A 24,284-nucleotide genomic window follows, 5' to 3' on the forward strand; every position below is an offset into this window, starting at 1 on the left:
TGCCTTTTCTACCGTGGTCATATTGGCACTGATGATACGAAACAACAATGCATTAAACTGCTGCATCTTAGCACACAAATCAAGGCAGTGGCACCAAGTTGTGTGAGCAATTCATTGTTATTACTCACAAATAGGCACACTCGTTACTCAAAAAAGAAAAAGCCAGTTTCTCTTAAGTCCTTGATAAAAAGGGAAAAATCAATTTTATTAAATCTCAAATACTGATTTAAATTTTCTTTTAATTCTACATGACAAATAAGAAGTATGCACAGTACTTCTGCTGTATATCCAAAGCACACTGTTGCTAAAGAAAAAACACAAGTGCAACGCTTGAGTTGCAAACTGAACTGATTTTTTTTCATGGAACACTATTTTTACTTGAAAGAACAACTGACAAACCACAAACTATGATTATGCAGACTTGAGTATTTGACAGATGTTTTCTCGAAAATAAAGTGAACCTGTCACATGAGGGAGAATGAATGACAGCATTTGTTGACAATGATTAACACAGAATTTTCAAGCAAAAATCAGAATTTTGGAAAACTTGTTTCTACCATTATGAGCTTGATATTTCCCCAATACTTAAAGGATTTCTGGTGAAATCAGGTGATATTGACAATTTTAATTTGTTTTATGATGCAGACATTCTTCCAAGATTTGGAAGGAAATCTTTTCCAAATTACCAATGCACAGTATTACAAAATCATGCATAGGTAAACAATCCATTCAAAGAGCAAGGTAAGCCATAAAGACGCTTCTAGCATCTTCGGTCTTTGACCCTGGATCCTGACACAGAGCTTCTAAATCACTTGGAACTTCCTGGGTGATAGGAGCATCTTTTGTTCTCATGAGACGACTCTTGGTGGCCTCCTGTATAGCTTCAGGGTGGGCACTGATCACCAGAAAAACCAAACCATGATTAGAAGCTTGGAACTTTGAGCCTCATCTCCCATCCTCTGGGAAGGAGAGAGAGGCTGGAAATTAAATTAATAATCAATCAAGCCCACCTGATGAAGTCTCCATAGAAATCCCTGAAGTACAGGGCTCTGAGAGCTCCTAGGTTAGTGACATATCCACATGGTGGGAGGGTGGCGTACCCAAATCCATGAGACGGAGGCTCCTGCACTCAGGACCCTTCCAGACCTTGCCCTATGCATCTCTTCATCTGGCTATCCATCTGTATCCGTTATCATATTCTTTACTATATAATAAACAGGTAAATGTATTTCCCTGAGTTCTGTGAGCGACTGTAACAAATTATCAAACTTGAGGAGGGGGTCATGGGAACCCTCAATTTGTAGCCCAGTCAGAGAGAAGTGTGAGTAACCTGGGAACCCATTACTTGTAACTGGCATCTTAGGTGGAGGCAGTTGTGTGCAACTGAGCCCTTAACCTGTGGGATCCGATACCAACTCCAGGTAGTGTCAGAATTGAACTGAATTGCAGGACACTCAGCTGGTATCAGAAAATTGGTCGGGTGTGGGGTAAAAACTCACATATCTGGTGTCAGAAGTATTGAGTGAGGGCAGAGGAAGAAACAAGCAATAGTAGCCTTTGATGCTAGAAAGGTTGGTTGGCGAGAAGTTATTGGTCCTTAACTGAAAAGCTGAGACTTTTTCCTTTAAGCAGTGGAGAAAGTTTATTTATTATTTGTAGCTTCACTATAATTATCATAATTTTTTCCAGGATGTTCCCATTACTCCATAAATCCTCTTCTTTCCAGAAGATATTTTAGAACAATACAGCAATCGTGAAAGACTATTATAACTTACTCGCATACTAAATACAGATAAGATTTTAAAACCACATATTAAGAAAATAAAATGCTATTTCACTAGAATGGTAAAACCTGAATTTCTTCTTTTTCTGGAGTTAGGGGAATGACTTCCAAAAACACGTAATGAACTATCAATTTCACAATGAAAACTAGCCCTCTGTGATTTTCTTACACGCTCACACTCAAAAAGGAACATAGAATAAACTTGGCGGAAACAATTTCTAATTGGCCAAACTAAATAAAAGTTGAGCCTATGCAAAAATCCCATCCAAATACCAAAGTGTTATAAATATTTTTATATCTGTACCAAGCGAGGACCTTGGCAAAACACTCAAACTTTGTTTTAACCAACCCTCCCTCTAGTATTAGTGTGAACACAACTCAAGGGCACAAGCATGTTAGTGTTAGTTGGATACCAGTGTAGAAAATCACACATTACAAAAGCCTATGAACAGGAATCTTCAACATGTTCAAGACTGCTCAAATTAAAACATTTTTTCTGTAAGGTCACAAGTATATATACCAAAACATAACACTCAACCTAAAAAAATCTTGTACATTCCAAAGAGTTAGCATTTGAGTAAAACTTAAATACCAACTACCAAACATTTTTCTGCTAAATCTGAAATACAGGCAATCATCAACTGGTCAATGAAGCAGACTTTAACTGTATGCATTGTTTACAACTCATAACTCATTTTCCCATGAAGACAGTGTATGAAATGACAAAAGCCTTCCAAGTTAGTTCAAAAGAAATCCACTTAGCCCATAATCTAATTGAACTACAATATATGCAGAGATTTTGACTTTAGAAGAAAGTGATTTTCCTTGCTTTCCTTATTTACATAAGCCCAGGCATAGGTGAAACACTTTTTTATATAACCACATTTATATTTACCACCAGCGAAGATCTCTAGGCAGGGGAATGATATGAGCAGAAAGAACTCTGTTTTGGGAGTGAGGAGGTTAAGTGTTGAACAACAGTTGGAGAAGAGTTGTAGTAAGAATATGTATCAGGGCAGGAGCAACTAAAGGAAAAGTACGCAGACAAAAACTCATAGAACTGCAGACTAAATGGCTGACTTGGGAGATTATGAAGAGCAGTAAAAAAAACTAAACCTTTAATACAAAATAAAATCACTGGGTCCCCAGAAGGATGGGGATGCCCTTAAGAGAGAAAGGCAAATACGAACACAGGGATGGTCAGCAGGAGCTGAGAAGGGAGAATACTACCATTCTCGCCCTCACTCATTCTGCTTCAGCCACAGTGACGTCCTCCCTATTCATCTCCTGAGCCAAATATACTCCTGCCTGGAGGCCCCAGCCTGGGATGCATTTCCCTCAGACATCCACGAGCTTCCCTCCCTCACTTCACTCAGGTATCTGTATAAATGTGACCTCATCCAAGAAACATTCCCTGACGGATCCTCTATCTAAAATAGCATATCCCATGCCTGACCTACAACCGCAACCCTGTCACCATCTGTCCCTTGACCTTGCTCTCTTGTTCTTCATGAACTTACCACTGCCTGACATTATTTATTTATTGCTTACTGTCTGTCTTCCCCCTATATAAACTGACACTTTGTGTTTTTTCTAATGGCCTAAAAACCTATCTAATACATATTAGGCAATCAATAAATATTTGTTAAGCAAATAAAGGTTGATATCTAGACTATGGAATAGAGATAAAAATTAGTGAGTCATCTTCATAGTGGCACTAACTAGAAGACTTAAGAACATAGGCTTTATCCATATAAAATTTTTTCTAGTAAGTCAAAGGACAAATAGAATAAGGTATCACGTTAAAAGAATACTTAAAATCAAGAAGACATAAATAATGTAAATTGTGTTTCCTACCTGACTCTCCCATTCTCCTCTGCCCTCAGTCAGCTCTCTTAAGATGTTCCTACTTTTCTAATCTTCTTACTGCGGAATTCAGGTTCTCTACAACAGTGCTCTCCACTAGAACTTTCTATGATGATGGAAATGTACTATTATCTGCGCTGTCCAGTAGGGTGACCACTAGCCACATCTGCCTACTACTGAGCATTTAAAATGTGTCTAGTGCAACATAGGAACTGAATTTTAATATTATTTAATTTTAATTTATATTTAAATCTAAGTTGTCACATGTGCCCGTTGGCAACTATGTTGAACAGCTCAGCTCCAAATGGTCTTGTTCTGTTTTTAATAATTCCTGCTAAAATTATAATGGCAGCATTGGTAAGAAGGCAAAGTGAATAGCAAAGGAGCCATTTGGGAATTCTGTCATCAACTTTACTATGTTTTCAAACTAAAATTGTGAAAAAAAATTAAAGTTAACATTCTATATGAGTCAACAAAAAGTACAAAGGTCCATGGCTACCATTCTTCCCTAAAATTAAAGAAAACTCACAAAGTTATACAAGTCATTCTACAGAACATTGTAATAGAACGTAAGCCTAATTGCATGCAATCATTTACAAGTAACTTTCAGAGCATTGTAGAATCTCATTTTTAAGCTTAACCTTAACTTTCAGTGAATCATCAAAACAGTTTTCTACATTAGAAATCTCTACGGAAAAAGAGATTTAACTTTCATGGCATTAATTTTTTTCTATCTGAAGTTACTTGTTTAACAAATGTGGGGGGTGGGAAAAATACCAGGGTTCAGTTAATAAACTCCTAAACTGCTGAACATACGTGATCTGCCCTCAGCAGAGATGAGAGCACTAGACCTGGATCTGTCACTTGTCCTTTAGATCACTTTGAGGCTGGCCAAGCAACATAGCTACGAGCAGAGTTCTAGGACAGAACTTCAACATTTTTCTCACTTTCTATGCAATCCTTACCAAATAAACCGATTCTAAATTGGTAACACTTAACAGTTACTCCAATGTGTTATATCAACTTCTCTAAAACTTAAGCCAATATGTGGCATTATTTTCTGTGCTAAAATTACCTACCCAAATCCCTCTTATCTTTTGATCCATTCTTTGATTGCTCAATTGTAGCACATCTCGTTCTGGTGGGCATATACTGTTTCTTTCCTGTTTTAAAAAAGTTCAAAAGAATTTAATGATCATGAAAGAAAGAATATTACTATTTAATTTCAAGTGGGCAAAAGCCTGGTATGGTCATGTCTATGACAGAGTTTGCCATCACACAAAAACTTCAAAGAATCTCTCCTCTGACTATTAAGTTCACCTACGATATCTTAGTATCCTGCATTGCTGCCTCCTTGCATTTGCATTTTTTACTGCCAAACTCCAACACAATTTTATTTCCAATTTAAGCTGGAGGTGGGAGGCACTCATCTGACAATTCACAATATCCAATCTGGACAGGAAATCCAAGTAATGAAAAAAAGTACCTAAAAGTGTTGTTAATACTCTAAATGATTTGGGCTTTTTCCCAGAATTCAACAGAGTATTAAATTACAGTATAGAATGTTACCAAAACAATATCAAACACCAGGTACACCACTTCTTAATTCTCTATGATACAGAATACAAGCTTTCCTTGAAATGTTTCTTTTTCTTCTCTCAAAAATGGAAGGTGAAAATGCACTAAAGGCCAATCATTGTCCTACTAACTAGTGAAAATGTAACAACTTCTTGAATATTAAGTGAAGGTTCAAAAATATATGTTCTTCAAATCAAGTGACATAATTTACTTTATCTTCTGATGTACCCAGGTATGAATAAATGAAAATTTCCCCACAAGCCCCAAATGTAACTTCTATGGGATATTTTAGTTTAAAAGCTAAATTTTTCTAGTCATTAAAAACACATGTATTTTATTCCTTCTAAAAGAGACGCCCAGTCATAAACAGTTATATTCTAGCTTATACAAGTAATCATATGTATTTAGCATTAAAGACTTTCACGTCAAAATACAGATGTTTTGTCACTACTACAACCAATAGATGACACACTTAAAATTAGCCAGGCTCTGTCTATGCTATAGTCCTGTCTGTAATAGACTTTTTACTTAAAAAAGAAAACAAGCAATTAAAAAAAATAAAAACTCCTGCCATATTTGAAGAATTAGTTAAGCCATGGTCAACTTTCAAATAAAAATATATTTCACATAAAGTTAAGAAAATGTTCAAAAAGAGTTTTTGTATCTAGAACATTGCCTTGAAAACTTCCTCAGACTCTGATCACTCCAATACTCCACATTCCTTCAGCGCGCAGGTAGTGTTTTCAAAGGAGGCCTGTGTCTGAATATACATCTTTCCTTCCCACGTTTTACCACTCCTTTCAAGAATTAAAAATACATGAAAGATTTCATTTCTTATCAGCAATATAGCATAATAATTTAAAGAATCTGCTAAATGCATGACATCTCCTTACTTTCTCAGTTTTAAACTATGAAACACTATTATGACACTGCCAAATTTAAATGCTGGATCAAGACTATCTCCAAAAGGCAGCTGTACTTCTTAGAACTTGATAAAATATGATACAAATTTGTTAACTGGAAAAGAATTATTGTTATTCATCGGCTACTTTTTCCCAGTTTGATACTAATATTATTATAATGAAATCACCACATTATATTTCTACAACAGTTTTCCTCAATAATCTCAAAGCAACTTTATGGACACACTATCCAAATTAGTGAATTCTTTTTTTTCTTTAATTTTTATTTTTTTCGGATGTACATCATATTTCAAATTCTGGATACATTACATCATGTTCACCACCCGAACACTAATTATAGTGCATCTCCTCACATGTGAGCCTAATCACCCCTTTTGCCCTCCCCCTTCCCCGCTTCCCCAATGGTAACCACCAGTCCAATCTCCAATGCTATGTGGTTTTTCTTTTTGTCATTTTTATCTTCTACTTATAAGTGAGATCATATGGTATTTGACTTTCTCCCTCTGACTTATTTCACTCAGCATAATACCCTCAAGGTCCACCCATGTTGTCACAAATGGCTGGATTTCGTCATTTCTTATGGCTGAGTAGTATTCCATCGTGTATAAATACCACGTCTTCTTTATCCATTCGTCCCTTGATGGGCACCTAGGTTGCTTCCAAGTCTTGGCTATTGTGTATAATGCCGCAATGAACACAGGGGTGCAAGTATCTTTATGCCTTTGTGTTTTCAAGTTCTGTGGATAAATACCCAGCAGTGGAATAGCTGGATCATATGGTAGATCTATCCTTAATTTTCTGAGGATACTCCATACTGCTTTCCATAGTGGCTGCACCAGTTTGCACTCCCATCAGCAATGTAGGAGGGTTCCCATCTCTCCACATCCTCTCCAACATTTGTTGTTTCCTGTCTTGTTAATTATAGCCATTCTGACGGGAGTGAGGTGATACCTCATTGTAGTTTTCATTTGCATTTCCCAGATAGCTAATGATGTTGAGCATCTTTTCACCGTGGGTGTGTATGTGTGTGTAGCTCTTGAAAAATATCCACTAAGTAATTTTATATTCCACTTGAAAGAAATGGTAGAGAAATGGAGTTTCTGGTTTATCTCAATTAATTGTCATACTGAGCAGATTGCTTGCTGTTGTGGTTTCTTTATCAATAAAATGTGCTGTGCTTCTAACCAGGATACTAATTCATATTTAATATATTTAAAATACAGATGTCTGGGCCCCACCCAAGAGCCACTGAATCAGAGCCTGGCAGGGAGGAGCCCCAGCACCAGGAGATCACTACTGTGCTGTCTTTCTCTTTGTGTTGTCTTTCTAGGAGCCCTTTTCTGGGTATAGCAACTTCATGTCTTTACCTTCTACCTTGTGACTCAATCTCTTACTTCCCCACAAAACGTGCTTGTAACTGAGTCGAACAAACATAGGCGTTATTTATCTATAATTCACAAGATGATTTCAATCTTTGAAATCTACATTACTTGGACTCTTGCAAAAAGATTTTCAAGAGCAGTCCCTTCTGGTTCCTCAATAAGTTGGAAAGGCCTTGACTTGAATCCAACATATTTGGTGTTATGTTATCCCTGATATCATTCAGTTCTTACTGTGAGCTTCTCAAAACAAAGATGGCTTCTATTTGGCCTGGAAGAAGGAATGTGAAATCATCTGAACCAAAAACGTGATGTCCTCACTCTGGCTAAATTGACAAAATAGTGATGATTCTTCAACTGTCCGAGGCTGCATTTAGATTTGGATTGAAATCATGTTGTCTATTTTTCTCATGAGCTTATATATTTTTTAAAATGTTGCACTACTATTTGGAAAAGTTTGAACTCGTGCAAGGTATTAGTTTTGTGACTATCTAATTTCTTGTCGTAACTGGAGCCATTTTATGAGTGTAAAGGGGAGCTATCCATAACATGCCAGGGACAAAACAAGCACCAACAGAGCTGTCCAGACAGCAGTGGGATGTGAGCCCACCCTTGCCATCTGTGACCCAGAGGCAGGAGACATGGGGGTGAGAGCAGGAGTCAGCCCCACCTTGGTCAGACACGTCCAAGCCTGGCTTTGTTCTGGCCCTGCCCAGGTCATGGGTTAAAGAGTCTGCTGTGTCTGCCGAGAGGAGGTCGATGGGAGGAAGCACGGTGACCTGGGCCCAGTAGGAAGGACGGTCAGCAGAGTGACAGTGACCCAGGGAAGAGAGAGAGTGGTGGTTTATACTGGAGGGTGGTGGCAGAGATGGAGAGAAGAGAACAGAGGGAGTTTGAGGGAAATATCTATGGACTGCCTGATGCATTGGATGTAGACGGTGAGGAAAAAGGACAGGTCAAGAGGGGTTTCCAGGTCTGGGCTGAAAGCGAGGGGACGTGGGGGGCTGTGGACTGACTAGAGCATTCTGAAGCTAAAGCAAGTCTTCCGTGGCTGGCTTCCCCAAGAGCGACCCCAAGTCTGTGGTTCCTCATGCTCCTCTGAAACAGGTCGTGTACTTGGGACAGGATCCGTCCATGTAGTTAGCAGCGTTTGAGAGGATAATTGGGAGATTTCCGGCAGAAGTTGTACATCTGCTCTGCCAGGCTGTTTGTACCTTCCTGTCTGTGTCTGCGCAGAACCCTGACCAGAAATGGCACTGTCCTCTTTATCTTCCCTACACTTTTCCTCTCATTCATCTCAAGATCCTTGTTATTCTATGTGGATTCCCAGCATGGACATCACTTGGGAGCAGTGCAGGGACTCGGGCCCACCCAGGACCTTATGAATTACGATCTGCTTTGTAACGAGATCTTCAAGTGATTCATATGCCCCTGAAAGTGTGTAAAGCACCGTGGATAACTCCTCCTTCTCCTTCAGCATTCAGCTCAGGACCACGTCCTCCAGAGACCCTCCCTGACCTCCCACCCAACACCCAACCTGTTGCAGGGACAGTTCGAGAGCCGGGCACAGCGCCAGCAGCGGGTGCACACGCCACCTCCATGAGCATTTATAGTCCGTGAGTCTTTCTCTTCCACTGGCTCTGCGCTCTGCTGCAGTCCATTGAGTGTTCATCTTGGCATCTCCACGAGTAGCATCATATCGGCTCCACTAAGGCAGTGGACGCATCAACCTTGGGAACTCTCACCCTGCCCTCGAGCCCCTCCTGGAGCTGCCCTGGGAGCCCCTGTTGTAGGAGCGCCTAAGAGGTGAGACCCTCTGATCCCCAGGGCCTTCATGGATGGTCGAAACCTCATGGACGTCCAAATGGACATGACTACTCCCCTCTCTATTCCTTCGAAAAAAGCTTTTCACTCAGTGTACTACATCCACACACAGCTGATTTTTTTTCCGGATTTCCCTGCAAAGATTTTACTATGATTTTCTTAAAGTACCGCAGATAATATACGTGTGATCATAAAAGTTCTGAGTCCTCCTTCATTCCTCTTCTCAGACCCCACAACAGTCAAACACAGCCCCATCAGTCCTGCTCCTCCACCTCTGTGATGACCACCCCAGTGCCAGCCCCAGGGCTCCCTGCAGACCCCTGTGAGGCCCCTCACCAAAACGCTGCCCCCTCTTCCCCCACCCCACATTCCACTGTCTCGAAGCCACAGAGATCTATGTAGATAGCACATCACAGTATACCCCCATCCACCCTCTGTCTCCCCTCCAGGTCTACACCCTTCCCTGGTGTCACTCCCCTGCACTACAGAGACATCTATGCAGTGGGCCCTGGTCCCTGCCCACCTTCCCTCCCCCTCATCTCAGTCCTATTTCCGCTGCCCCAGAAGCCACCTCTCAGGTCTCTATACTTCCTGTTCTGTCTGCCTGGAACATTCTGCCCATGACCTCCCAGGCTAATTCCTATTACCTTTCATCTCAGCATAAATGTCACCCACTGAGTATTAGCCTGTCACTGCCCTTACCATCCCCCTATAGGAATCGTCTGTAGAGCACGTATTTCCCTCCTTCGTCTCTTGCTCTTTATGATCTAACCTTGCCCCTCAGTAGAATGTAAGCTCTGGGGCCCCCAGTCCTCATCGGGCTGTTTTCTTTCATGCATCGCTGCATCCCCAACACCTGGAACAGCGCAGAAGACATCACAGAAGCTCCAAGTGTAACAATGAATGGATGGGAAGGAAGGCAATAACACCCTCGCACTTCGGATTCAGCAGAGTCCAGTGTGCTGGTCACTCTCCAGATTCCTTCGGGGCCCCTCTCTGGCCGGCTCTGTGCCCGGGCTGACTCCTCTGCCTGCACTGCCCAGGTCTCTGGGAGGCTCCTAGGCTTCAGCAGGAGGTGGGACGACAGGAGGACAGAGGGCAGGGGCAGTTTTCCCTGTTCCCCTGACAGCCCCTCATGGGCCCAGAGGACACCACTTCCCCTCCTCCCTCCAGCCCAGGGCTGGGAACAGCTTCCCTCTCGCTGGCCCCTGGGAGCCCCACATCCCTGGCCCTTCCCTCCCCTCTGTCTCAGCTCCGGAAATGGCTGCATCTCAGTCTCTTCATCTGCACCATTGGGGTGAAGTGTTTGTAGTGGGAATTTTGTCGGCTACATCAGGCACCTCTCCTTTTCTGTGTGCAGGACTTAGGATTCTTTTGTGTACATCACGGTGGATTGCATGATCTTTTTCTTTTATTTATTTTAAATAATTTTTCAAAATTGAATCTCTTAATTTTACATTTTCCTTAGGTACTGAAATAACAAACTATTCTACATCTGTACTGTAGTTTGTGCATGTCTGTGTGTGTGGGTGTGGGTGCATATGTGATTGCCACCAAGGGAAAACTGCATAAAATGGACTACAAAACATTGAAAAATGTTTTGGCAAGAAACACTATCTTAAACAATACAACAAAGATTTAAAAAATTACAGAACAAAAAACAGAGTGCAAATTATCTAAAATTACCCTCTAAATTAATCTATAAATTTAGGAATAAAGCAAAACATTATGAAATGTGAACGGGAGTATGTTGAAGTCTTTTTTTTTTCCCACTTTTCCATTGGTTTTTACTAACAATCTAATTCATTCAGGCAAATATTGTCACTTCGCAGATTCCTAATAAGGGCTCAGGGCACACAGAAACAGTCTTTATTGTTTTCTACATCTCTATGTCCTACTCTAATGATGGCTTAATGAATAGTGACCTTTCATTTAAATCTAAACTCAATCCTTATACTGTCTTATTCTAGAGGGTCCAAGGACAGAGAATGCAATTGATAAGCAATGTATTAAATGAAACTTTATTTAAAAAAATATCTTACACATTAGAATGCTTTATCTACTTGAATAAGAATAATTAAGTAAGTAATAGGAGCTAAATTAAAAACAGAAAAAAATCAAAATTCCTTTGAAAAGAGAACACCCGTGCAGATGTCCTGCTGTGGCTGGGGTGCTGAAGGCCCAGCTGCTGTGGATGCTGAGTCAAATCTGCAGGTGACCCCAGGCCCCTGAGGCCTCAAGGCAGGGCCATCCTCCTTCCTGGGGGGGTCCTACCGGCCCAGGGGATCCCCCACACTTCTGGGCCTCTGGGGACCGTGGGAGGAGCAGCTGGAGGAAAACTGCCTCTTGGCAAAGGCTGGAACGAGGCCTCCAACATGGCCAGCCTTTGCCTGTTGTGCTCGTTTTCTCTTCTTAGCTCCTCGAGCTTTCTCTCCGCCAACACGGCTGCCCTCCCGCTTTCTTTGGCTCTTTGCATCTGGAAGAGGTTCTCCTTGTGATAGTAGGAAGTGCACGTCTTCACTTCTTGGGCCAGGTCTTCAGCCATCTTCTTGTAGAGGTTGCGAAGCTGGTACGTGGAGTTCATCTCCCAGCACACGTTGAGGAGCTTCTTGTTCAACTCGGAGCAGACCCTTTCCTCCTCAAAGAATTTTCTGTAAAGCGGCCCAACTTCTTCATCATGTAGCTCATGCAGAATTTGAAGTTTGAGCTTCAGCTGCTGAATCTCACCTTCAAGCTTGGTGTTTTCGTGCTGCAAAGTTGCTTCCTCGGTTTGGAGGGAGAGGATTTCTCCTGGAAGCTCTTCCTCAATTTGCTTTTGTTGCTGCAACCATCTGGCTCTTTCCTGATGTTCCTCTTCATCAGTTGCTCTGGAGACTTTAACAGGCAGGCTCTTCAAAGCCTTTTCCAGAAGGTCGACAGTGTCCTGAAGTGCTGATGTGCTCAGGATTGTATTCATCGCTGCCAAGCACAAGGTTCGTAACGGAAGAGGACTGGCCTCCACCTGAGGGCACTGAAGGGCTTCCACGGCTCGGTTCTCAGGTCCGGTATTCTCCCCACATTCTCCACTGACTTCAGCGCGGGCAGAACACCTTTCGCCTGGAGACTTCCCTCTCGTGAAAGTGTGTCCTGTCTTGACTATCAAAGCCACCACCACAGTACATACCAGGATCTCCCAGGGGAATGCAGGGAGACCTGGACCCTGGCTCAAGCTGTCCGAAATCACCAGCAGAGCACCCCACAGGTGCCCCAAGATCAGCTGGAAAGCGGACGCGATGGCAGGCAGCAGGCCCTCCATGGCTGGGGAGAGCTCCGCAGCTGTGCCTCTGAGTGCCAGTGCCCTGTGGGCCACAACTGACCGCTCGGAACCCTGAGGAGTGTTCCATCTCCAAAGTAAACAGGTGGCTGGAACCAGGGTGTGTCAGTTGGTTGGGGGAGGGGAGGCCAGCCAGGGTCTAGGAAACAGACCCCTAAGTGAGCTCTGAAAGTGGAAGGGGTCTCACTTCTCCAGGCACTGGGGGAGGTGGACAGGGCTGATGGCAGCCTGGCTCTGCCAGTCTAGGCCCACCTGGCCCTACAGCACACCTAGGGGACAAAGCAGGGCCAGGCCACGTCCCTTTCTGTGCACAAGAGCAAGTGATGGGGGCCATCCCTGGGTGAGGCCCACTCTCCTCCTGTTTTCAAGTTTCCTTCTGTGCAGGGACGCCTGGGACTGCCCACACAGCTCCCCAATCTTCCTAGTCTGAGGCTCCCTCTGTCCTTCTGGTTGCTCACTGGGGACAAGCAAGGGCAAAGACTGAAGGGTGTCCCTAAAGGTATGAACTAAGAGACCAGGATTCCAATCCAAACAACTCAAGAGTCATCAATATGAACTGGCAATCTTAACATTTTATGGATTTTGGTTGAGACAATATGTCCTCATTCAATCCAAGTGTTCCTGGGTGGAAGTGACTCTCCTGGGGTGACACAGTGACCAGGGCTCCTTTCCTCATGTGGCCCTGCCATCTTCAGTATAAGCTTCCCAAGGTGGCCCTGAGGAGGGTCCAGTCCACCAAATTGTCTTCAGAGGTGGGCCTCTGGGGATGGCGTTTTTACACATATTATCAAAAATAACTCAACAAACACTTTTTGAGAAACTATGACATTCTAATATGATGATGGGAACATCAATAGTCTCTTGCCCTGTTAGGCTTCATGTTTGGTAAGCAAGAAAGGCACAAGCAAATAATTTTAAAATAACACAGTACTCATTAAGACACAGGTATGCTCTGGGGGCTGGAAAAGCACTTGGTCCATACTAGAGGCCAGGGGAAACATTCTAGAGCCATTAGCTCCTGAGCTAAATCCTACAACGCCAGAAGAAATTAGGCTGGGGATAAAGGCTAGAAGGGATTCCTTCGAAGGAAAAGCAAGCATAAAGACAAAAGAAATTAAATAGCACTGGGTGGATGAGAACTTCAAGCCATTCTGCGTCATCACAGTGTAAAGAGAAAAGAACAAAACAGTAGAAAACGAAGTCAGAGATGCAGACAGGAGTCAAGCCACAGTGTGTCTTCAACTTGGACACAGCAACTGGGTCTGTCTTACACACATAAAACTTCTCCCGATTATCACCTATTATCTGTGTGAAGTAGGAGTATTCCAGGCTTAGCCGACATAAGATCATTTGTAGAGCAAAAATACTAAGATTATCCTGAAAACTTGAAATCAACCAACATTAAACAGTATTTAATGCCAATTAATAGCTATAAACATCTATGTGAATGGGTTCTTCCTGGTTATTTCCTAACTTTGAGAAAGTCTATAAACAAAATCAGAAATTCTCTTCCAATACAAGTTAGTAATCAAACTTCTCTAATTGAGAACGCATAAAAATAAATACCTACATTTTATAGAATACAGTTACACCACAATGAGATATGGAGGTAACTGAATGTATTTTGAAAAACTCAGTGCTATATAAGCACAAAGTATTCATGTTATGAATAAAAATTAGTCCATAAAATTTTCCATATGGACCTGTGTGTGCGCATGTATGTGTGCTTATTTTGTTACATGGTAATAAACCTTTCTCCAAAATCTTTATTTTAGGGAGGGGCAGGGATTGAAAGAAGGGAAATTCTACTAAATGGTAAAGCTATCAGTAATTAAAAATACTACTTTATCTTCAAAAATAATACTAAGCCTCTACCAACACTTAAAATCCATAAAACAAATGATTTTGCCCATTTAAAATTCTAGAAATTTTTGTTTCTTTAATGAGTAACACTGTAGCTGTTCCATATTTCAAAACAATGAATACTCCATGAGGTGCTCTATGAAAGGATATACCAATGAAATACAATCTGGAAAAAAATATAATGCAGCTAATTAAAACATGCTCCTTTCAAATACACTAAGAAGAACCAAGGTTAAAGTAGTCTTTTCTTTTGTCCTTTACCTCTGCTTCAACAAAATTAATATATCCCCAAGGAAAATTTTTCATTACATTCCTGTCAAAATATTAAGAAAGAAGTAAACTTACTCGCATCTGCTTGGCTTCCCACACTGATGTATCTATCACTGCCAGGAAGCACGGTTTGGTAGTAAGTTGTCTCCTCCTGCTGAGGGGTCTTGGCATTCTTCGCAGTGAGGAAAGCCACTGCCAACTCCAAGTTTCCATTGCTATCTTTCAAAGATCAAGAACAGAACATCAAATATTTTGGAATAACTCTGTACATTCTCACATGATTTATGTAAGCTTTTCCATAACAACTAATTCTCAAAGCAAAAATCATTTTCAGATTCAAAATCATTCTGTGTGATTCTGATTTTATAGTATAAATTCATCATAAACAAAGAACACCATATCAATGGTAATTCCTTTCTCTATTAATTAAAACTACTAATATAACGTAAAAATCAACTCTATAACTAATTTCTCAGTTTTCCATTACTTTCATATCTGCTTAACAAAAGCCAATCACAAACTTGTACTTCTAAACAAATGAACAAACTAAAACATGTTTTCTGGAACTTGCCATACACAAGGATGAAAAATGAATATTTAAAACAGTGCTTCTGCAAATAAGAACAAAAAAAGGTATTCCCTTTAAAATGGGTGCTGAACACATACCTAAAGGCAAACTTAACAAGGAAATGTCAAAGACTTATAGGAAGAAAATAGCAAATGTTCTGAAGCTTGACAGTATGGAGAAGCACAAAGAACTCCTAGACAGAAATACTCAATACTGTCAAGATAACAATCCTGCCCAAATTAAATATAAATTTTACGTAGTTCTCATCAAAAGCATACCTGGACAAAATTCTAAAGTTAATTTAGAAGGAAGTAGCTGCTAAAAAACTAAGAATTTTTGAAACAATAAAACAATAAGAGACCTGCCCAGTTATATCTCTATATTTTCTGTCCAGTTAACAATAAATATAACACTAGCTCTATGACAGCTAGTTGAAACAACATTAGGGAATCCAGGTATTAATAATGGAGTTATCTCTGTGACACAAGGCCAGAACACAATAAGATTATGTAGGCCTTAAGAATTTTAGGATACGAGAGGAGTGTAATAGGAAGCCAGTCGAGGGTTCTGCCTAGAAATGACCTGGTATGACTTACATTTTAAAAGGATCATTCTGGCTGTGTGTGGAGACTATAGGAGAGAAAGGGCAGAGAGTCTATTATTTGCTATCATATTAAATGTAGGGGGTGATAGAAGGAGAAAGATTAGAATGATTCCAAGATTGGAGGAGTGAACAACTAGAAGAATGAAGTCCCCAACCCACCTCGACTCCAACTCTAGGAGCTGCTGAAGAGATAAAGTAAGAGTACAGTTGGAAAAGCACCACTGCTTTCACCTTTGTTATCTGTCACAACCACTGTAAGATTCTCAAATGACTCATCCAAAATACAGGTATAACATATCCCATAGTTAGATAAGTAAACTATAGTAAAACAACTTGCAATAACAATGGCTAAGATTTACTGAGCAGTAATATGTGCCAAAACATGTGCCAAGTACTCTTCACAGACTACCTCATATAATAATTAGCTGACTACAACAGGGACTTACACAACGCGAAGGTCACTTACTTTGCGAAGCTAAAAATAGATGCTCAAAATAAATAAAAGTGCTGAAATCAATCAACGACATGTGGTTCCCAAAAGTAGACTCCATATCAGTATTTTACTGAGAGACTCAACTCATTAATAAACCTCTTACAAATTTATACCGGGCAACAGTTAAGGTTTAAGTACACTGTTTTCACTTCCAGCTACTGAGAACTGAAATGAAAGTTAAAAAAAAAACTAAGGTCACACAGCTTACCTCAAAGGAAATGTGGACAAGAATTAATTGGATTAATTCTTTACATTTATTTAAACATATTCTACATGTTTCCCAAGTCAAGAAAAAGAAAAGTGCCCTGACAAGGTACCGAGTGTAGTGTCACACTCACTGACACAGAATGGAAAAAGTACATTCTGAAAATAGACATGATTTAGTCATATTTATCACAATAAAGAAAGGACTAGTGGGGCCGGTCGAGTGGTTGAGTTCGCGTGCTCCACTTTGGCAGCCCAGGGGTTTGCTGGTTCGGATCCTGGGCGCAGACATGGCACCGCTCATCAAGCCATGCTGAGGCAGCATCCCACATGCCACAACTAGATGGACCCACAACTAAAAATACACAACTATGTACCGGGGGGCTTTGGGGAGAAAAAGGAAAAATAAAATCTTTAAAAAAAAAAAAGAAAGGACTGGCAATCATCTAAACATCATCATATAAACTGACATACAACACATTTGTTTCCTCCCTAAATGCTTACAGTGGCTTCATAAACCCTGCATTAATGCTCTAAACAGTACTGCTTCATCACTGTCCTGATGAGGCCAAAACGAAGCAAAGCCTCTAGTGAAAGCAGAAATTAAGTGTGATGCTCTGGGATCAGGCCGCTTGGTTTCTATTTCAAACTCCTCCACATACCAGCTGTGTGATCTTGATCAAGTCACTTTAACCTCTGTTTCCTTATCTTTTAAAAAGGGATGAAAATAATACCCCATGGAGTTATTAGGAATAGCACCTAGTACTGTAAGTGCTTACTAAGTGCTTGTTGTTATCACTACTATTATGAGGATTATGATTACACTCACCTAAAAGATAAATTGCTTCCAGACACAAATGAAGAACTTTTGTGTCAACATCAAAAATTACATAATTTTGTCTCATGGAGCAAATTCCAAAGGATTGAAGCTGTGTGTATGCCTACAGTGGCAAAAAGGCTCTCACTGCTAGCCTTTGTAGCTATATATATATATAGTTTTTGAACATCTTTCACTCGCTTGATCTTTTCCATGTGCATACCCACGTGATTTAACTCATGTGAGTGCCTCTGTGTGGAAATGAGGGTACTTCATAAGATACAACAAAATGATGCATCTTATCTGTTGCATATACTCAAAAGTTTGATGTTCAATGTTCTTAAGGTAAATTACTTGAATGTTAGCCAGTTTCTATTTCTCCTTCTTGGAAGGAAAAAATGTAAGCTTTTGACTCTCTATTAATTTTCTATTTCTCCCTCCTCCTCCTCTCTCTACTCTCCCGCACCCTCTGCCCCTATTTAAACTCTAAAATCACGGTTCTTGAGTAAAACCAGCCATTAGCATTTGGATTCACATCCCCCTATTTTGCATGAAAAGTGTTTCCTATGGAGAGAAGTCATCTGTCACTCCAAGGTATCTTGGAACATTAGGTTGCTGAAAGCTAACATGCTCAAAATTGCAGTATATGTTAGCTAAGGCTCTTACTTTATACAAGTTCTTTCCTATATCTCTACTACTACCACACAGTATAACTAAAAAACTCAACTTTCAAATATGGCAGGCAGTAGAGATGAGGGTGTAACACAACTGTAGGTCATAAAACAGAGGCCGTACCTTCCAAGCTTGCTGTAGTATCTGGGCATCGTTGATCCCAGTAATTTCTCTCAGCTGATTCAAAAATGTCTGCTGGTGCTAGAAGAGAGGAAAAACCAAAATCATTACACTCTGAAATCTGAAAATATACAAGGACAAGAAAATAAATGACCTTTGGGCAAACAAACAGAAAACAAAATAAACTAGAGTAAAAAAGAAAAACAAAAACAGGGGCAGGCCTGGTGGCACAGCAGTTCAGTTCCTACACTCTGCTTTGGCGGCCCGGGGTTTACTGGCTTGGATCCCATGTGCAGACATAGCACTACTTGTCAAGCCATGCTGTGGTAGGCGTCCCGCATATAAAGTGGAGGAAGATGGGCACAGATGTTAGCTCAGGGCCAGTCTTCCTCAGCAAAAAGAGGATTGGGAGCAGATGTCAGCTCAGGGCTAATCTTCTTCAAAAAGAAAAAACAAACAAACTTGAGAGAGACTGAACAAATTTCATTCTTTTAGGAAGAAGGAACCATGCTGTGGGGAGCCCTTATTCCATTTTCATGTTTCCAAAAGGGAACTTCTACATTACTTCCCAAGAAGAAGTCTTACTGAATTAACAATTTCTGGTCCATTCTTCACCACCTCATTTATGCCACCCAACAAGAAAAGGAGTGGTTAGCATGAGGCTAAGCCTGAGAAACTAAGGAAACAAGTATCCATTGGGTTACTTTAGCTAGGGCATGGGACCAGTGATGGAGATCGAGGCAGCTCTGGTAATCTCTCCCTGTCCCTATGGACAGCCAGCATCCAGGCCCCTGGGATATGTGAAAAAGACACGCTTTTGGCAGGCCATGCACTAGGTGAGTATATTATATCACTGGCATCCTACGATCTGTCTGAGGAAAAAGAGGACCATCTCATCCTCCCATCCTTCATAAAAGATCCTAAACAGAATTGATCATTTGCCCCCAGTTGCTTCAGATCTGTTTACAGTCTACTGGTCTATGTACCATATAATCTATTACACTCTATTGGGGGGATAGCATCCCACTACCAAACCCTTCCCTGAACTTCCCTAATTAAGACCCATGTTCCTCCCTACATCTCTGTATTTCTCAAAACAAGTTCCCAAAAACTGTAAGACAGCACCACGACATAATGCAAGCTCAAGGGATATGATCTGGAAGACAAGTCGTCACTAGAATGAAAGGATCTGCAGAAATCTTTCTTGAAAATGTTTTACAGTCATCTCAGTAAGAATTTTATGGGGTGAAAGTTTAATGAGAAACAGTATAGTTACACAGTTTCAAATTCTTCCTACAAATTATAAAGGGAGAAAAAGTAAATTTATACTGAAGAAATCTAACAGATACCAACTCAACCAAGTGATCAGAGCTAATATTACCAATAATGGGACTGACAGCGTGTGCCTCTTGATATGATATGATACAATACACCAAGAAGACAATATCACCTGTGGTTTTCCTGCCAAAAACCATAACCTGAATCGAATCTTGAGGAAGTATCAGACATCCAAACTGAGGAACATTTCGCAAAATAATTATTGTGTTATCTTCAAAATGTCTATATCATGAAGACAAAGGACAAGTTTCCAGATTAAAGGGGACCAAAAAGGCATGGTAACCAAATGTACTGCAGGAGACCACATTACATCTCAAACTAAACGCAATACAGGATATTATTCGGACAACTGGAGAAAGACGAATGTGGACTGCTTAGTAATGATATTTTATTAATATTAAATTCCTGAATTTGATAATGCACTACAGTTATTTAAGAAAATATCTTTTTTCTTAGGAAATACACCCTGAAGTATTTCAGGGGGTAAAGGGACATGATGTCTGCAACTTACTCTCAAATGGTTCAGGAAAAAAGTTATGGGAAGTTCTCTGTACTAATTTCGCAACTTTAAATTTGAAATTACTTCAAAATATAAAGTTTTAAAATGTTATGCATACAGATTTGTTGATGTCAGGATTGTAAAATGTGCGTTTCAAAACATGCTTGACAATTTAAACATGCATAATGTATATACATTCAGAAGTGAAGGGTCCTAAAGAAATTACAAAATGAAATGAAAAAAATAAATAAATAAAAGCAATTTGAAAGTCAGGTTTGAGAGAACATAGTCGAGATATCTTTTACAAAAGCCACACATATAAGCTACAAATTATATTCAGCTACATGTAACAGAGTCCCATCTAAATAGTAGCTTCAACATACTGCAGTGTCTTTTCCTAATATAATTAGACTGGAGGTGGGCAGTCCAGATCTGATAAGGACAGCCCACAAGATATCAAAGATCTAAGCTCCTTCTGTCTTCCCACTAAACATTCCTATATATGACATTCAGCAAGTGTCTGTCACTCCATGTCTCCTCCTCCAGCATCCTGTCCAAGTTCTAGGTAGGACAAAGGGAAGGGCAAAGGACAAAAGGTGTCTGCCAAATGATTCTGCCTTCTTTATCAAGCCCTTTCTGGCGACTTCCACTTAATGCCTCACTGAACAGAACAAAGCCTCCTGGCCACTCATAAGTGCAAAAGCGGTTGGGAAATGTATTTTTCAGCAACGCAAAAAGCCACTCTGAAGATGAAATCAAGGCTCTGTTTGTTAGGGAAAAGAAAGAACGTATATTGCATAGGCATTGGCACTATCTGCCATGCCATCAATGAATTTTCATTTCCATAAAAATCTTATTAAAGAGTTGAGATAACCAAGACTATCTAACAATAAAATAGATAATAAAGTACATAAACAAGGTCATATAAATGCCAAGAAGAATCAAAATAGTTGAATAAAAGAACCAAATTGCCAAATTTCCAGGGCTGAAATACAAGAAAAATAAAATTCTTTTTAAACTTGTCAACTTTTCTACTTTCTTTTAAAAAGTTAACAATAACTAAGCAACAGAACCATGACTAAGTTACATAATACCCAACATTACAAATTAAAGATGCATAAAAATTTTACAGAAATTCTCCTTATCTAATTCAAGGCTTTATTTTAGTGAACATAAAATACTTGAAAGATTTTATAAGCCTGTTTGCAATTTCACCACCACCAGCACTCCAAACTCCATCCTTTACACAGACCATTATTTTCCTCAACTGCGAATTATTCAATCATGCATCGGGAAAGACTATTGAATACCCCAAAGAAACTACTCATTTGTACAAACGTCGCTGGCTATTATTTATAAGGCTAGAAAAATGAAAAAAGATGCAAATGTCCTTCCACTAAGGAAGACATTCTAAACTTTAATGTACAGAAGAATGACCTGATGAGTTTTCTAATAATGATGATTCCCCGGCCCCACCCCAGAGACTGTGATTCCAGGAGGGTGTGAGTTAAGGCTAATAAATCTGTATTTTTAATAAGCATCTCAAAAGATTTTGATACAGATGGACAAATCCAAACAACTGTATATTTTTAAGTAGTGAATCTATATAGAAGGTTATCTTTACAAAATCGCATTAAGCTGAAGTGGTAGGATACAAAATAGTATACATATACATTAATGACAAGATGAAATGTAAATACAAATGTAAAACCCAGAAAACATTACAGGGCCTGTGTTAGACTCCCAATTCTCCCATCTCTGCTCTCACACCTTTTGCAACTTTTCCCTTTCTCTCACTAGAGATACCATATATTTCCTTGCTGCATTGAGGAGCCTGACCATGTGACACACTTTGACCAATGACATAATAGCAGACAGCATGCAAGCAAACATGAAATGTGCTTACATGGTTGGGCTTGCCCTCTTCATCTTCTTCCTTAAGAAGAACATGACCTGGGAAGCCCACTTGCCCCAGAAGAATGAGGCGCTTGTAGAGAAGAGCCACTCCAATGAACCCACAAATCTGTGAACGTGATGATAATATTTTGGTATGTCACCAACTTTTGGAGTGAGCTGTTATGATGTTAGTTGACCGATACAGAGTGCAATAAGAACACTGAGTATTTTATCAAGAAAAGCAACATCTTTGAAATTTTGTTATGGTTTGGTAGTTTACCATCTTTCACGATTAAGTCAGCTAAAACCTAGGAAAAAAAATAATCCAGATGTATCTCTAGCATAGTTTTATGACCGCATGAATTTTGACTGAAAATGAAACAATGAAGAGAAAAGGATTAAGGTGCCAAAGAAGGCTGAGCAGGAAGGAGAGAAGGTGAAAGAACTTTCTCAGCTAAGTTACCAAGAAATGGGAGAGAAATCGAAAGAGGTGACCTATGAGAAAAATTCTCAGTTTATGGCAGAAAAACCACCTCATTTGTAAGGTTTTCCCCTTTGTTATTGGCATCTTACAGCTGTGCTTTTCCTGTCTTTGAAAACCTGCACCTTCATTTCCCGTAATCATATGCTTTTATTGCTGTTATTTCTGTTGTGATTAAGACCCTGGTCTTTCTTTCAAGGTTTGCATTTTCCTATTTACCAAACTTCTGGTCTGTGATACACCCTGATCCTCAACTGAAAATGTCTTGCATATGATTCTCTCCTCCTTGACTAGCAATTTGGGATCCAAGGTGGATCCAACCCACTTGCATGTCTAGAGCTCCTCTTCTGAGCTCTGAGGTCTTCCTTGTACAGATTTCATATCTAATAAGCATAAGGAGGTGGGTGCAACATAGTCACACTTGTTAAAAAGAAGGCAGCAGGGGCCAGCCTTGTGGCCGAATGGTTAATTTCACTTGCTCTGCTTCAGCGGCCTCGGGTTCGCAGCTTCAGATTCTGGGCACGGACTTAGCATGGCTCATCAAGCCATGTTGTGGCAGCAACCCACACAGAAGAGCTCGAGTCACTTACAACTAGGATATACAACTGTGTACTACTGGGGCTTTGGGGAGAAAATGAAAGTTGGCAACAGATGTCAGCTCAGGGCCAATCTTCCTAAATAAATAAATAAGGAGACAGCAGGGCCAAAATGGAGTCACTAATGTTAAGGCCCCACAGTCAGAAAACCAAGACTTAATACCTAACCTAATTTGCAGTTTCAACTCCCCAGGAATGTAACCTTGGACCAGTCAACACAGAATTTCCTGGTCAGCCCTAGTGGGTTATCCACTGACAGACCACTTCCATTCCCCTTAGGAGGGCAACCTTGCCTAAAACAATGCATTCTTTGGTAATAATTGCCTTTTGTCCCCTCCCTCTCTGCCTTTAAAATCATTTCTTTTCTGCAACTCTATGGAGCTCCTTTCTATTTGGTAGACAGGATGCTGCCTGATTCATGAATCGTTCAATAAAGCCAATTTGCTCTTTCAAATTTACTCAGTTGAATTTTTTGTTGTTTAGAAGATTTGGTGGCAGCAGCAGAACTAAAGGAGACTTCCAGTGGCATGCAGGGACAACAAGAAACACAGGCATGGTAGTTGCAAACCCGTTTTTGAGTTCACTGTCTTTCTCACCATTTCCAAGGGCTGTGGGTAAGTTCCCTCTGGGTTCTGAGCTCGGCTCTCTTTGCACTGAGCTCCCAATCTAACTGGCTTTCCAGTTAGTTCCCCATTTGTCTACAATCACTAGTTCCACGTTGGGAGCTGCTAGCAGTTTGGACCACAATGCCCTATTTGATTGGAAACTCTAGCCCTTGGTTATGTTTCCAGATTCCGTGTTGGGAACTGCTGGTGGTTTAGTCTGCAGTTCCCCATTTGTTTGGGATCCTTCCCCAGATTCCACAGTGGGAACTGCTAGCAGCAAGTGCACTTCCCCATTTTTTTGGAATCAGTCCACAGTCCCCATTTGTTGAGGTCTGTTGGTTCAGTCGTTCCCCAGTCTCAGGTTCCAATGTTGGGAACTGCTGGTTTTGCACACAGGGCCTTTTCTTAGCCAGGAACAGTAACATCTCTTGGTTACTGCCGAAACATTAAGGTGCACCTGTCTGTCTTGTTTCATGTAGACAAAGGCTAACGGGAATCTCTGAAGTCAAAAAATCACAAAAATCATGGGCACAGATCAAGTATTTAAAGGCTGTTAGAGAGTTCATCACCTAACTCAAAGACTCCTGTCAGG

At 40.5% G+C, this 24,284-nt stretch overlaps 1 protein-coding gene across 3 annotated transcripts in view; it reads right to left on the minus strand.

Moving 5' to 3' along the window:
* The window catches only part of LOC123282355 (ubiquitin carboxyl-terminal hydrolase 25-like), a 56,570-nt gene extending 37,712 nt beyond the window's left edge, over positions 1 to 18,858 (minus strand). For 2 of the 3 annotated variants that reach the window (XM_070487741.1, XM_070487740.1), the window contains exons 1-3: positions 18,281 to 18,379; positions 14,875 to 15,014; positions 4,729 to 4,812 (exon numbers count right to left, since the gene is read on the minus strand). In XM_070487741.1, the coding sequence (XP_070343842.1) occupies positions 4,729 to 4,812; positions 14,875 to 15,014; positions 18,281 to 18,309 (253 nt within the window). In that variant the 5' untranslated portion in view covers positions 18,310 to 18,379. Of the gene's footprint in view, positions 1 to 4,728; positions 4,813 to 11,156; positions 13,427 to 14,874; positions 15,019 to 18,280 lie in introns of those variants that run through there. The other variant, XM_070487739.1, reaches the window with a different exon arrangement.
* Positions 18,859 to 24,284: the final 5,426 nt, after the last annotated feature.

Source organism: Equus asinus, chromosome 17, assembly GCF_041296235.1.
Source record: "Equus asinus isolate D_3611 breed Donkey chromosome 17, EquAss-T2T_v2, whole genome shotgun sequence".
Classification (NCBI taxonomy): Eukaryota; Metazoa; Chordata; class Mammalia; order Perissodactyla; family Equidae; genus Equus; species Equus asinus.